This window comes from Podarcis cretensis, assembly GCF_951804945.1.
Source record: "Podarcis cretensis genome assembly, chromosome: 3".
Taxonomy (NCBI): domain Eukaryota; kingdom Metazoa; phylum Chordata; class Lepidosauria; order Squamata; family Lacertidae; genus Podarcis; species Podarcis cretensis.
The window spans coordinates 74440416-74455235 of NC_137172.1; the positions used below are offsets into that span (position 1 = coordinate 74440416).

The 14820-nt window shown below is 43.3% G+C and overlaps 1 protein-coding gene across 4 annotated transcripts in view; it reads right to left on the minus strand.

The window, feature by feature from the left end:
• NR2E1 (nuclear receptor subfamily 2 group E member 1) overlaps positions 1-14820 on the minus strand; it is a 29790-nt gene that overhangs the window by 4245 nt on the left and 10725 nt on the right. For 3 of the 4 annotated variants that reach the window (XM_079971729.1, XM_079971727.1, XM_079971728.1), the window contains exons 2-8: positions 14553-14698; positions 11363-11450; positions 9119-9354; positions 6565-6711; positions 2041-2137; positions 1489-1638; positions 511-616 (exon numbers count right to left, since the gene is read on the minus strand). In XM_079971729.1, the coding sequence (XP_079827855.1) occupies positions 511-616; positions 1489-1638; positions 2041-2137; positions 6565-6711; positions 9119-9354; positions 11363-11450; positions 14553-14698 (970 nt within the window). The remainder of the gene's footprint in view (positions 1-510; positions 617-1488; positions 1639-2040; positions 2138-6564; positions 6712-9118; positions 9355-11362; positions 11451-14552; positions 14699-14820) is intronic. The other variant, XM_079971730.1, reaches the window with a different exon arrangement.

Sequence of the window (14820 nt, forward strand, 5' to 3'; positions counted from 1 at the left end):
AGCTCTCATTTACACAACAGATTAAAAGCCACTTCACAGAAGCAAAGTGTCTTAAAAATGCCAATACAGTTGTACCTTGCAAGTCGAACAGAATCCATTCCAGAAGTCCGTTCGACTTCTAAAACATTCGGAAACCAATGCGTGGCTTTGGATTGGCTGCAGGAAGCTCTTGCAGCCAATCGGAAGCCGCAGAAGCCCCATTGGACATTCCGCTTCCAAAATAGTTCGCAGACCGGAACAGTCACTTCTGGGTTTGTGGCGTTCGGGAGCCAAAACGTTTGGCCTGCAAGGTGTTCGGGATCCAAGGTACAACTGAAATCTGATTGTGAAGAGAGAGAAGCTTTCTGTGCTGTTGTTGTTTTAAATTCATTTTGTTTCTCATTAAACATTACGCCCTTTATTTCTCTTCCCCCTTTCATCTGAATTATTTGCCTGGGATGAATAAACTTACTGCAGGTACAGCAAATTAAGAGCTTGGGGAAAAAATGTATTCAAATCTAGTGTCCTCACCTAGTATGAATGTAGCTGTTCAGGGTGAGCTGAGCTTCATCTTGAAGAGCTGCAATGGCTGCAGCATTTCTAAAACTTCTGAGTTCAGAACCGCTATGCGTAGGTACTGAAAAGCAGATTGACCACTCTTCACTTATTAATCAGAACAGTCAATATTAACTCGATGCCAACTAATGTTACACTTCACCACTTAACTCCATAGCACCACCTACAAGCATGAAGGCACATCTTGGTGATTCCATTTCACTGCTTATGGCATTCTAGAATTTCAGTTTGTCAACATGTGTCCCACCCTGAAAGCTCCCACAAATTTTAATAAGTGTAAAGCAGTGTCACATTTTCAGTTAGCAGCATTAAACAGATGAGACCAACACTGTTACTTGTTTTCATTTCAACCTCCAATGGCCAACCAAATAAAAACCTTGCGGACTTCCTTTGACAAGATACTCAGGCTTGGGCCTTGGTGAACATTAAAGGGCTGAGAATATACTGGAATCCATCTTCGAATGTTTATTCTCACCAAATATGGTGTGTGGAAGGCAGCATTTAGATGGCCAGTCTTGGTCAATCATAAAGTTCACAATAGGATGAAAAGGGAGACATGACACTTAAGTATGATGGACCCAAGCTATTGAGGGTTTTCTAGGTCTACCCCCAGTAGTCTCTGCAATACAAAATTGCTCAGACTCATCAAGATACCAATATGCTAAATTCTTCAGCAACTGAGAAGACAATTGCTTTCCTGAAAAACCCCCCTGTAATCCATGGAGTTTTAGAAGAGCCCATCTCAAGGAACAAGGATTGGTACTCATTTTATATTGGAATTTTCTGGGTGTCCCAGTTGAGAAGTGGCTCTGCCCTTCAGCCCACATCATTAATCTATGATGTTCGTTGTAATCTGCTATTGGAGGTAGGATACTTGGCCACTGCACAGCCTACTGATAGATGCCCAAAAGGCTATTTTTATATTCCCCTTACCAGCTTTAAAAGTGACGATGCATTTGAGACAGGCAAATTCTGTAGCATCTAACCGAAGCTGTCTAAATCTAGCCACAACCTCTTGTAAAGCCTGTATTTCTGAGATAATCTTATTCAGCTTTTGAGAATCTGTGTTGTCTCCATTCATTCCTGGAACACAAACATGTGAAATAAATACACTAATAGGTCATCTGAATGTATTTTATGGATTGATTTCTGCAAAAAATAAAAATAAAAATCACATGTATCAATAGCTATTCCATTGTTACATTGAGATCCGCTTCAACACAAAACTAACTATAATGTAGGAAAGTTAGTATGAAATCTTCTGTTGGATGATAACAAACACAGTAATTTGCATTTAAATGACAATGCAAGCAGTCATGAATGCAACAAAACAACATTATTTGCATTTAAATATAGATTTATAAATGACAGGTATACTCTATTGTTCGGAAGGGATTTGTTATTCTTTACATGTTGTCCTTTTTTTCAGTAATGTATTTTTATGGTAATTTCTATAACAAAGTCATTAAATTGTGCAATTCTTACCAGATACAGCCAGTAGAGTGTTAGCATCAACTGGAATGGCCCATTGTGCTATTCCTAGAACAAACAGTTCCCTCCAAGCATCTTCCAAAAGCATCAGCTGTCATACAATAGAGGTACGATATAACATGGTGTATAATTTATAGATTGATAAACAATTTCACTATGTAAATTTCTGTTGTTTTAGAAATGGCTTTAAAATGCCTGCGCTGTTTTCTCCCATCCCCACTCCTGCCGGGGACATTTTAGTTATCGCTTTCTCATCTTGATTAAGAGCATCCATGGATATTATAAAACGCCACCTATATAATGCTGGGGTGCTGCTTGAAAGGTATGGCTTCACCTGTAAGGTACTGCATAAAACCAAAAATACATGAAGCTCTTCTTGCACTCCACATGTGAAAGTTGCACAAAAGCGCTACTCTTTATATAAAATGAACATTGTCCATCCAGGCTATTTTCTTTCTTCCATCACTGAAAATATTGGGGGGTGGGGAGGAGACACACCTATTTTTCAGACTGAATTTGACTTCCACAATCAAGCATCCTCTTTGTTTTTGCAACCTTCTTATAGTCATTTGTCCCAATGTAATGTAATAAATTGATCTGGTTAGGGAAGCAAATGACTACCATACAAGTTTTATTATAATTTGTATAGAGTTTGCAGATAATCATTTCTCCTTGGGTTTGTTTAGGTAGCCGCATGTGGTTCCAGGTACCTTCTTCTCTCTCCAGGACAGGCCTGGCCCATTGGGCTAAAGCAGTTGCGTGGATTGCACAGGTAGTGCTGGTGTTACACAAGTCTTTTGTCAGTATAGCTCCACACAAAGCTTGTCAAATACTGGACAAAAGGGACCAGAAGACATTGTAATTAATTGGGCCTCCTGCATCCCTTGGTGCTGTTCTCCCTACTGTACAATAGGGCTGTCTGGAATTTCCTGGACATAAGCCCCCCTTAAGCAGCATCCGGTCGGGAAACCGCTGAAATTTCCAGGAAAATCCAGACGTATGGCAGCCCATGCCGGCACACAACAACTTTTGTGTAAGGTTACCAGATGTCCCCGTTTCCCGGGGACAGTCCCTGGATTTAGAAATCAGTCGCCTGACCAAATCCATCTATTTAGTAGGAAGTTGAAAAGTGTCCCCAGATTCACTGGAAAGAATCTGGTAACTTTATTTTTGTGTCAACATTTTCACTTTCTGAAATATGGCAACCCTACTATGTTTTCACTGACAACCACTTCTATTGATAATGATGGTATTCAGCCACCAGGTGGTGGTAATGTTAGCTAACCTGCTACAAAGCTGCTCAGCTGTGTATGAAGCCCCACCCCATTCTCCACTGGTCACTCACAAGTTTCCCAGCCTTGGGGAGGCAAAATTACCCAGAGGTGACCTTCCTATCTGACTTTGAGATTTCTGATAGCCCCCTGGGACTCAAAATTTGACAACCTTCCCATATTGACAAAGTTGATCTCCAGTGTTTTGAGGACCAGTCACTCTGCTGGCCCAAAATATTTTGCTTTCTGGGGCAAAGGAGAAGACAGACACTGCATTCCTGTTCCACATACAGAATCCAATTGGACAGGCAGCTGAATTGTACTTTGGCACTGAAGATGCCACAACATCTTCCCCCATAGCTGAGTGCAGCATCTACGATAATAGGAGGTGTGCAGTAGGCAGGTAAAGTCTTTGCTGTTCTCAAGTTAAGGTGCAAATGACTAAGTTAAAAACAACAGAATAATTTAAGTATAAAGAACAGCTTCTTTGTTTTCTGTCTCCTTCATTACTGACTGTGATTATTGGACCTATGACTTGCATTTGATGTAAGTGGGATGGACAGCAGAAGAAAAATGTCTAAACAAAAATCTACAGTTCAGAATTTTGGGTAACCCGAAACTTTGCAACTCACAGTCTGGTCTATAAAGCCCAGAGAGGATAATGGTGCAGTTAATGAAATCCTTGGGCTTTAAAAGAGGGATTAATTTCATGTAACAATTCATGCAACTTGCCTTTAATTTTGAATGTTAGATATGCAGCCAGTTCATTTAAAATGACAGGATAATCTGATTCCTGACATGGATAATAGGCCTATTTTACAGAGATCTGTTCAGTGATCACTTTAATCTGCACTAAGCCATTCCTTGTATATTGATGGGACTCTCATTTCTGAGAAAGTTTCTTCCCCCTTTACTTTTCTAGGTCTCAGTTCCTCAATTAGTATGTGCTTTGGAGAAAGTTCTGTGGTAAAGCAAACGAAGCCTTGCCTTAATTAGAAGTCACCCATGCTGGTGGCAGGGCATTTGCACTGGAAGGAAGAATGTGGAGGATGGGGTTCAGTTACAGATAGGTAGCCGTGTTGGTCTGCCATAGTCAAAACAAAAAAATTCCTTCCAGTAGCACCTTAAAGACCAACTAAGTCAGTTCTTGGTATGAGCTTTCGTGTGCATGCACTGACTTAGTTGGTCTTTAAGGTGCTACTGGAAGGATTTTTTTTGTTTTGAGGATGGGGTGTTGCAACTAATTTAATTAGGGGAATACGTAGTCTTTTCCATAAGGCAGGAAGAAGCAGAGAGATGATTGCTTGCTTTAAGGTAAGCACCATTTTAATTCAACGGGAGTAGGCATGGTTAGGATTGCTAATGCTCTTATTGCTCACATCCAATTTAAGTTGACATAGTTTAAAACAAGTCAGGTTTTTGGGAGGTGAGGGAGGGGAAATATAACTATCAAAAAAATATAAATTAGCTAAGTGCTGTGGACCCCCTGTTTTTCAAAAGCCAAGCCATGGACCCCCTACTTTTGAAATCTCTGGTAGTTTTTGTTATGTGAATGGTGCCATGGACCGCCCTGGGTGGGTTACATGGTCCCCCTTGGGTCCTTGGACCACCAATTGAGAACCACAGGCTTTGAGAAACATAGTCCACTCCTATACCAATCTGAATCAATGTAGCTGAAGCCTTGATGCAAGTAGTTTTGCCTAAGTTCTGTTGACATCAGTGGGAGAAGGGAGGCACATGACTAACTAGAATTCCACAGATTTCAACAGTGCATGAGTGTAACACCACCACAGTTCTGATGCTTAGGGGCTCCAACATATTTAGTCTGCCTTGAGTGCACAGGGCACCACTGAACTCTTGCTCCAACAGATCACATGGAGATCACATGGTTGTACTAAACATTAGCTCCATGTGGAGGCATGTATGTTGCTAACATGGTTTCTGCATTTCCAGATGCTCTTTCTGGAGCCACCTTTAGTATGCAATTCTCAGCAGTCCTGCATACCCCCACCTGGAGGAATCATCTCAAAAAAATAAAAAACAACGACACCTTCATGCAATGCCCATTGAGTTGGCAGTCTGCTGGAGGCCCCACACCTTCCTGCAAGGGATCACGTGGGAGTTTCTGCCAACCAAGTTGGTTTTGGGGTGGCGATGGAATGTGCTAACATCAATAAACTGCAAGCATTACCCAATCAGTTTGATTAACTCTTATGGCCTTGTTGAAGATTTTAAAATGAACACCCCTGAACTAAGACATGAAGCAAGACTAGGGTTGCCATATTTCAGCGAATATCTGGACAGAAAAGTTGTTGAGCTTTTTTTTTAGTTTTGGCAAAACTGCAAAAAATAAAATAAAATGCCGTTTTTGAGCTGCCAACATGGGCTGCTGTACGTCCAGATTTTCCTGCACATTTTACCAATTTTCGCCTGGACACTGCTGCTGATTCTGTATATGTCCGGGAAGTTCCAGACATCTGGCAACCCTAAGCGAGGCTTTCTCTTTCACCTTCTATGGAGGCTTGCCAAGACTTGTCCCCCACATAAAACTGCAGAGAATAGTCAAGTGGCATTGGCAGGGACTTATAACTGTGTTTGGTAACCTTTCGTGATAATGATTGCCTTTGTTTTCAGTTATGCTATGACTTTGACTATTCCATCCCCATTGTTCTGAATGTTGTACCCGCCTAACCCTTTACAAATAAATCCAGTCTAATTCCCTACTAAAAGCCAGGAATATTAACCACAAACTCCAACCAAGCAACTCACTGCAGTACATGGTGTACTACAAAGAAAGAGCAGGTGCTCTGCAGAAGGGGTTTTGCTCTGCAATCAACTGCAGGTTCTAACCACAATGGTTTTGCTCGGCCTCCACTGTCAGAGGCATTATGCTTCTAAATACTGGTTGCTGGAGACCGCAGCAGCAGCGGATGGTGCTATTCTGCTTAGGTTCTGCTTGCCGGTGTCTCACAGGCATCCAGTTGGCCACTGTGAGAACAGGATGGTGGACTAGATGGACTGCTGGCCTGATCCACTAGGCTCATCTTATATAATTAAGTAAGCCAAGACCAGAAGGCAACTGAAAAGGAACCTTTTAAATTATACTGGATGAAGTATATGTTTTAATCCATCACTTGGCTAACAACAGCACTGATAATCACATGGTCTAAATCAATCCTGAGCAATCAGCTTAACAGAAATGTTGTCATTTCCTCTCCCCCCCCCCCCAATTCCATATAAATCTTACCTGATCTTGTAATGATAGAGTAGAAAAAGCAGGGACACTTTTAGCCCATTTGATGCTCATGAAGAGAAGCCTTGCCGCAGACTCACAAACAGATTCAGTAGCCACTTCGTAGAGATACATGGGAGTGCCACTGACTTCGTGTGGGTACTAAAATTAAAAGGTTGCATGAAAAATATTTCAGAAGGTAATAGGCATGAGCTTATGTTTGACAAAGAGCTGCTTATTTAATTAAGTACTTGATTATTGAATCTGGGTCTTACAAAGGAGGGTATCAGCAAAACAAAAGAAAGAAGAAAAATGGTAGGGGGAGATTTTAGGAACCACTGGCTTAACCAACTACCTTAAGATATGCCCCCCCCAGCTGATTTACATAGATACTCAAATTTGGTAGGGTGAGTGGTAAATATTTTGTTTGGTTTGGACAAGTATCAAGGCAATACACAATTAAAAGTCAAACTGAAGAACTGAATATGTGCTAAAATGGCACCACATCCTTCCTGCCTTTCACACTTCATGCATAGTAAGTGGATCCTGTATTTAGGAAGGTTGATGCTCAGACTAAATCTACACGTGCAACAGAATGAAGTTTTAGTAGAATATACTTTACCATTCCAGACTATAGGTGAAGGGTGTTTTAAAATGCTTCCTGACATAACATTCTCCCTGTAAGTAAAAAACTAGCACAGTCAGAGGAAGGAACCATGCTGGATTTTCTGTCCCTGATGTGCTCATTTTCCTCTTGCAAAGGGATTGATTTTTCTTATGTGGTGAAGCATTCAAAAATGTGCCCCTTCTCTTATTCTGCTGCATATGTAGTCCAGACCTCAGAGATGAATTTGGGTGAAAATGGGCAGTTATGGATTACAGGGGGGAAACATTATGGTGTTTGAGGGAAATGTCCGTAACCATCACTTCAGCAGTAAGTATTATGTGAGTACTTCCAATATCTGGATTCCACTGTCAATACTGCAACAGTTTAAAACTGGGACATCCTGACGTATTTGTAAAACTCCGTTTCTCAAAGCAAGGTGATTCAGGTTTGCCGGATGTCTTATAATGCTTCCCAGGAAGGCACACGGGGCCACCATCTTGGTGAAGCTGAGCAGATCTGGGTCTCATGGGTGCCTGGATTGGGGAGCACCGGACAACCGCTTGCATTCCATGACAAGAAGAGAGGTGGAGTATAAATGCAAGAGAATAAACGTCTCCCTCAGAAATAAGGCACTCGCTGACTGAAACATTTTTACTGCAAGGTAAAATGTTTTTGCTCACCACGGCCTTTGCTATCTGATGAACCTTAAGCATTCCACTGACAGCTTGATTGAACTTGATTCTAAATGTAATTGTATATGTTATGATATACAGCATCTTGAAATGTTTTGTGATATGTAGCACCTTGAAATGCTCACATGGCAGGCAGCAAATTATTTTTTTAAATCCCAGCCAATAGTGTTGGGGGCTGATTCAGATTGGGACCACAGCAAGAGGCAAAGGATTTAAGCCCCCCTAGCCCTTGCCCTTGGTCCCCTTACAGATTGCCCCCCTTTTATGTCCCCCCCCAAAAAACCACCTAATTGGCATCTCATCTATCTTGGTTCTCAGTCCTGATTCAGTTTGTGAGGGATGTTGATTTAACTTGGCAAGAAGGTGGAACTTTCCCCCTCTCCTCCTCAAAGTGCCCCAGGAAATTGGTTCCCTTGGGGTCAGGAAAACCCCCAGAATAGCACACAGGGGGGTAGTGGTAGGATTCTATATTTCAAGCTGATATGCTTGCACAGTTGGAATGTTTGTAATAGTGGTACCTTGAATTCCACGCCCTATGCCTGGGCTGGAGCCCCTAGCAACAAGTTTGCAGCAGTGCCATCATGTGAAACAATTCCTCCATACATTAATGGGTGGAAACTGAGCATGACAATCATATGGTTTAACAATTTTAATGATGGGTTCATATTGCTTTTAAAGGTTTTTACATTGCTGTACACCACCCTGATCTTTTGTGAGAGGATGGCATATAAACACTTTAATTAAATACAGTCAATGAATAAGTAGTAAGAATGAAGACCACGCATCTGTGCTCCATCCTAAAGGCATTCTGATGACTTTGGAACTATCTGGCAATTTGGAACACCTACCAGGATAACTGCTAGCATTGAAAAGGAACCAATATGCAGTATGGTTCATATGGCTTGACCAATTTACTCCCGCATGGTACACCAGACATGTCAATCATTTAACTTTGAAATATGCATAATATTTTAAGACATACGGTACAAAATTTACTATTGATTTAGGCTGCCATCCTGAAGAGGCTTCCGAGGAAGTAAACACCACTGAGACTTCCTTCATTTTTACTCCAATGCATTGTGCAAAAGTCTTGCTTTCAAATAAAGCATCATTAATTTACCAGGAAGTAATTGCTACACAAGCCAAATGAAGAGGAATCAGATTGAGGAGGCCTCATTCCATACCAATATCACAAGGTCTGGTTTCTTTTTCTAAAGTCTCTCAGGATAATGATGCATTTCCCCTGAATCAAGAAGGAGGAGGAGCTGACCTTTGGAGTTGGCTGAGCCAGACCCACCAAGGTCTGCCTTTCAGATGTTGTAGAAACTGCAGCCAGTTCTAGATTGTGAGGTTCCAGCTGAGTAACAGCAGTGAAGAAAGCTGGGGCAGGTAGAGCTGCAGAAGGGAAATGTGGCGTGGCTCCATTATCCTCCTTGTGTCCTCTGAAATACAGAGCGACTTGTTTCCTTATTGTGGAAGTTCTTGGTCCCCTTTCATGTTGAACAGCTGAGAATAAAAACCTGCATTAGCATGCTACTTGGAATTTGAAAAAAAAAAATTTTTTTTGAAGCCCACTGAAAACTTCTAATGGGATTAACTTGCTGTGTGATACATCTCTAATCATATATAAAGACGCTAAGGTGGTTGTTTGCTATATTGAAGCACCACTTCACTATTTGTTGACTTGCTGTGATGTCATGACATGCTCATATATGTTCTGATTCTTGAGAGTGAAGAGCAATTGAGTACATGGTATAACTTCTGTGAGGAAAGTGAAACGTTAATTTGGCCAGGAAGGAAACTCATACAGCAATTCTATGTTGAGGGAAAGAAATAATGTGTTAGACAAGGGATCTTTACAGAATTAAAGATGTAGAATGAGGGGGGAAGGAATAAAGAGTTTGTCTTAGGGTAGGAGCTGAATTTCATCTAGTAATGTGAACTAACTGATCAAATATTCAGCATCAAATCCCCAGTGATATTGAACTATTTTAAATTATGACTAAGGGAGAATCCAAATATTCAGTGACTACATGAAACATAAAAAGCATAAAGAGACAAACACTTGCTGCTTACTAGGCTGAATAACTGACAAATTAAGCAGCCTCACTAGTATTCAAAGGTAAATGAACATAATTCCAATATAGACAACCACAACAGGAATATCACTAAAGAAAATGGACAGCTTTCCTTTTTGGGTAGTCAGTATTCAAATATATATTGATTATTGTCACTTTGATATGAGCAGCAGAGAATCTCTTATTTTTGTAGCTTTAATTCAAATTAATTGCCCGGCACAGGGAAAAGTAAAGCATCCTAGCCCCATTTTAGAGCATGGAGAAAAGAAGTGTTTGATTACCAGGACAACTTCAGGGAAATGAAGATATGTACTTTCATCTACCAGCAGTGGGGAACATTTGGTCATCCACAGCTTGCTGAACTGCAACTTGCATCAGCCCCAGGAAGCATGGCCAATGGCCAGGGATGATGGGAGCTGTAATTCAGCAACATCTAGAAGGCCAAAGGTAACTCAAACCTGATCAACACTAATGCAGCAATAATGTAATATCAGTTAGATGATGCTCCTCTAGATGCACAGGTGCATATTGTCCCTGCCAATCTACACCCACTCATTTTCATCAGGCATGGGAAACCCGGGACCTTCCAAATATCTTTGGGCTTCAGCTCCCAGTAGAATGTCCAGCTGTCAGGGCTGATAGGATTTCTAGTCCAATAACATCTGGAGATCCAAAGGCTCCCTATCACTGATTAAGATGCTGGCTCTCCTATGTGCAGCAGCATCTATAACCAATATGCGCATGGGAAAGGCAGATCTTTGGACTGCAGGTAGAAGCATCCAATGCAAACCTGCACTTGCATACGCATACCCTGTGAGTAGCAATCGCTTGCTTGATGGGGCAGCTAAATTTGCTTTATCAGCCAGGATAAGTTGAAATTGTGCCCTGCTGGAAGGATGACTGTTCAGAATCCTGGGACCCTGTCAGTGTAGATATTTAACAGCTTTTGTTTGAGGTTCTTGGGTCCATTTCCTCATATACGATCCTACTGACATACCTGGGAGCTCTTCATTTTTTATTTGTATGCATTCTTTCCATGCATGTCTGCTTGGAAATAAGTCTCACTGAGTTCAGTGATTCTCACTCCCAGGCAAGATTGCATAGGATTGCAGCCTTTAAAAGTGTCATTTAGGATAGCAATCCTTTTCCTCGTCGGTAGTTGTATTTCAAAAGGGTCTGATTGTGGACAGTTACTTGCAAGCCAAAAATATAGGCAGATTAAGAGGTTTAGCTTTATAAAGTGAAAAGATAGTTACTTAGGACAGGTCACAGGAAGAGAATTTTGGGAGACTGTCAATATTGATAGGAACCCTAAGGACAGATCCATTCTCTGGACAATAGTTTTCACAAGCCCATGATATGTTTGCTATCCATTTCTCTCTGGGGTTTTTTTGAGGGGTGGTGGTGGAGGAGGAGGAGGAAGGATGCACAAGTACCGTCTTTGTTCATGTTGACTTCCAAGCATTTCTTCAGCCGACATGCCCTGCATTGATTCCTATGCGTCTTGTCCACTGGGCAGCCTCCCTAAAAAACAGAGACATATTTCTGAAAAGGGGGACAAAACGTGAGTCTCAGTAAGGAAATTCTGAAACAGGAAGGTGTCTGGGGATCCTACTAAGATGTGTAGACCCTTTCTCCCTTCTGCCACTCTCACTTCTTTTTGAACCAGTGCTGGATGATTGCCAGAAAAAGAAGAATGATGCCCTCCCAGGGCTCTATGAAAATTCCCTGGGGAAGAGTAAGCATTAAAGGGGCGTTCTAAAATCTCTATATGGACTTCAGCACCCGGGACAGCTCCCTGGCACTTGGAGCCTTTGACTGATCACGATCCTCCAGCTACCCACCTGCCGCCCTAGAAAGTATCTTCTTCCTCTCGCGTATTCCTCGGTTTCTTGCCCCTTGCTTTTCCCGCAGAGTCATAAATAAATGGTCCCACTGATTTCCACCTAACCGCCAAAGGTAAAGAGCAGGACTTCTGTGTCAAACAACGTGGCTGCCAGAAAAACAAAATAAAAATCCCGGACCTCTTTCTTTCGAGAAATTTCCCTAGAGATTTGGTTTCAGTTGAGCCCTAGGCGTCCACATCTCAGCTGAACCTGACTACTAAATAGACTTTACAGACTGAGGGTGCAGTCCTATAGGATTGCGTGGACACTATGATTAGGATTTGGTGTGCAGAATACATCACCTGCTGAGCTGTGGGTGGGTGCTTGAAATCTGAGGGTTCAGGCTCGGAGGGAGCTGGCATGAACTTGGGGCAGGATCCAACCAAAGCTAAGTGCCGCTAAGTCACCTTTAAGTAGGTTAGATGGAAGCTGCAATCATTATACCTACTTAGTTAGGAGAAAGGCCAAGGGTCCTCAGTGGGACTTACTCCTCAGTAAGCTTTACTCAGACTCCCCTACTAAAATCAATGACGCTTCACTTTCGCTAGATTGTGCCCTCTGATTTCTCAGTCCCCCATTCCCTTTCAAAATCGAGCAAAGGACCAGAAAGGCTAAGCTGCCCGCTGTATTATTTCACTGTAATATCAGATGTATTAGCCTGGGAACATTAATCCAAGCCATCAAAGCTGAACCCACTTTCGTGCATCCCTCAGCTTATTTGAGCAAGGCAGTTGGATACGATGATGTTCTCGTTAACGATCACCAAAAGAAACTGTTTTCCTTTATTAAATGCCCTCCAAAGCATCACTTCCCCTACTGCACTCTGTTTCAGGGATGGGGAACCTGTGGCCACCCAGATGTTCCTGGACCATAATGCCCACCATCCCCGAGTAATGGCTATACTGGCTGAGGCTGAACAACATCTGGAGCGCCCCAGCTGAGCATCCCCATCCCTGCTATACTGGAATCCCTTCATTACTTGGCTCAAAACAAGGCTTACTCCTATTGCAACCCAAGAGAACAGCCATAGGAACAGAGGCAGTTGCATTAGACTGTGCCAGACCACAGGTTCCTCTAGCTTTGTCCAGAGTGCCTGGCAGCTGCTTTCCTGTTTCAGGCAGGACCTTCCTGAAGACACCAGGAATTGCGCCTGGGATTTTCTATGGGCGAGGCAGACTCTCTGCCGCTGAGCTACGCTCCCTCCCATCCTCCTGCCAAGCAAGGTCCGATGGATTTTGGCCAGAGTTCATCTATACATGCAACCGCTGCGCCACAATTCGAAGCGAGCTGCACCCATTTAAACTTCCATTTGCCACACCTCGGTTAAAGGCAGGGGACAGCCGCCTGCCAGGGTGTGACTTGCCAGAGGGTGGTGGCTTGCAGCCCAATCTTAAGCACCTTTTCTACTCCGAAGCAAATCTGACTCTGTTTTGAGGGCCTCTCCCCGCACCCCGTGGCCAAAGCATGCAGAGGAAAAGAGTTGTTTTGTAAAAGATCTGCACCCGGATCCCATGCAGGTCTACTCAGAAGCAAGTCCCCTTTGGTTTCCAGCAGGGCTCCTTTCCTGGTACACATACTGCTGTCCAACAGCAGTAATCGGTTACTTTGGAATCAATCGCTGGTTCTGCTCCGTTTTCTCAGGGGATAATGGGCATGTGAGTATGGCTGTTAGAGGCTGAAATGATCACTGGCCTGTGAGTGGAGGCAATGAAGAAATGCTCAGTATTTAAAGTAGCTTGTTTTACAATGAGTTTTGGATTGTTCTCGAGCCCCCGAGCTCCCTTCTAATCCTTCCATTCATTTTGTAAGAATCCTTCTCCTTTGTTCGAGGGCTGTTTAACTTTTGTGGAGGGGGGAAAGGCGGGGGTGGAGAGAGAAAGAGAGATCAAAATATGGATGTTTTTGAGATTTTCTTTTTAAAACACCCCAAAAAAACCCCACCACCAAAGTTGCAACTATGCCATTTAAATGCTCAAAAAATCCTCTTTGGTTTCTTGCAAAGGGAGTTTTAATTAAATTTGGTTCCAACTGAGTTTGGCAGCCCCACCCTAAACTTGGTGGTTGGAAATCCCATGGTTTACCAGGAATCTTCCAAGCACACCCAGGAACAAGGGACTCGGCAGCAGCGATGGAAAACACCCAACGCAACGTTCCGGGAGAGCAAAGTCTCTCTCTCTGGCCTGGTCTGCAGTTGCAGCAGAACTAGATGGTGGAAACGGGGTCCTAAAGTTGGTCGAATATGCTGCAGGCTGGATGCCCTGCTTTGAAAAGCCCCTCTGAAAAAAAGCAAAATTTCCTGCAAGTAGAAAACGAGGAGAAATGTTCTAGTCCAGCCTGCTATACTAGATTTCTATTTGCAGGGAGTTCTTTTCTTTTTCTATTGGGGAGCGTTCCGACCTTTGCCTGAATTCTGAAGTGGTCTAATATTTGGAAGCCGCCTTTCCCCCTGACAGAAACTCCAGGCGGCTTACAAAAAGCTCCTTCTTTCCGCAGTCAGCCTCCCGACCCCCTTCTGCTTAAATCACCTCCACGTGATTGTGCCTTCGCTGTTCCTCTTTCAACCACTCCAGACTCCTCGGTTTCCGAAGCCGGCTTCACTCCGCCCCCTCGACCTCCCGCCCCACTAGACGGGGGGTGGAGATCGCGAGCTCCTCCCTGGTTGCGCCCGCCCAGAAAAGCGAGGAATGGCTTTGGGCCCGAACGGAGGGCAAGTGGGCGGAAGGAGGCTGGGGGTGAATACCTGGTTCCCAGATTTGCAGACGTAAGTGCGGTTCCTTCGGATGCTTCGCTTGAAAAACCCGGAGCAGCCGTCGCAGGCATAGACGCCGTAGTGCTTGCCGGAGCTGCGGTCCCCACACACTTTGCACGGGATGTCTAAAATCCGGCCTGAGGGCGAAGGCGAGAGAAAGAGAAAGAGAAAGAAAAGAAGGTCAGCCCTCTGGCATGGTTAAGTCCGTGATGGGCATCACAGCCAGGATAACGGGGGCATCTCCAGCGACCAGGGACGC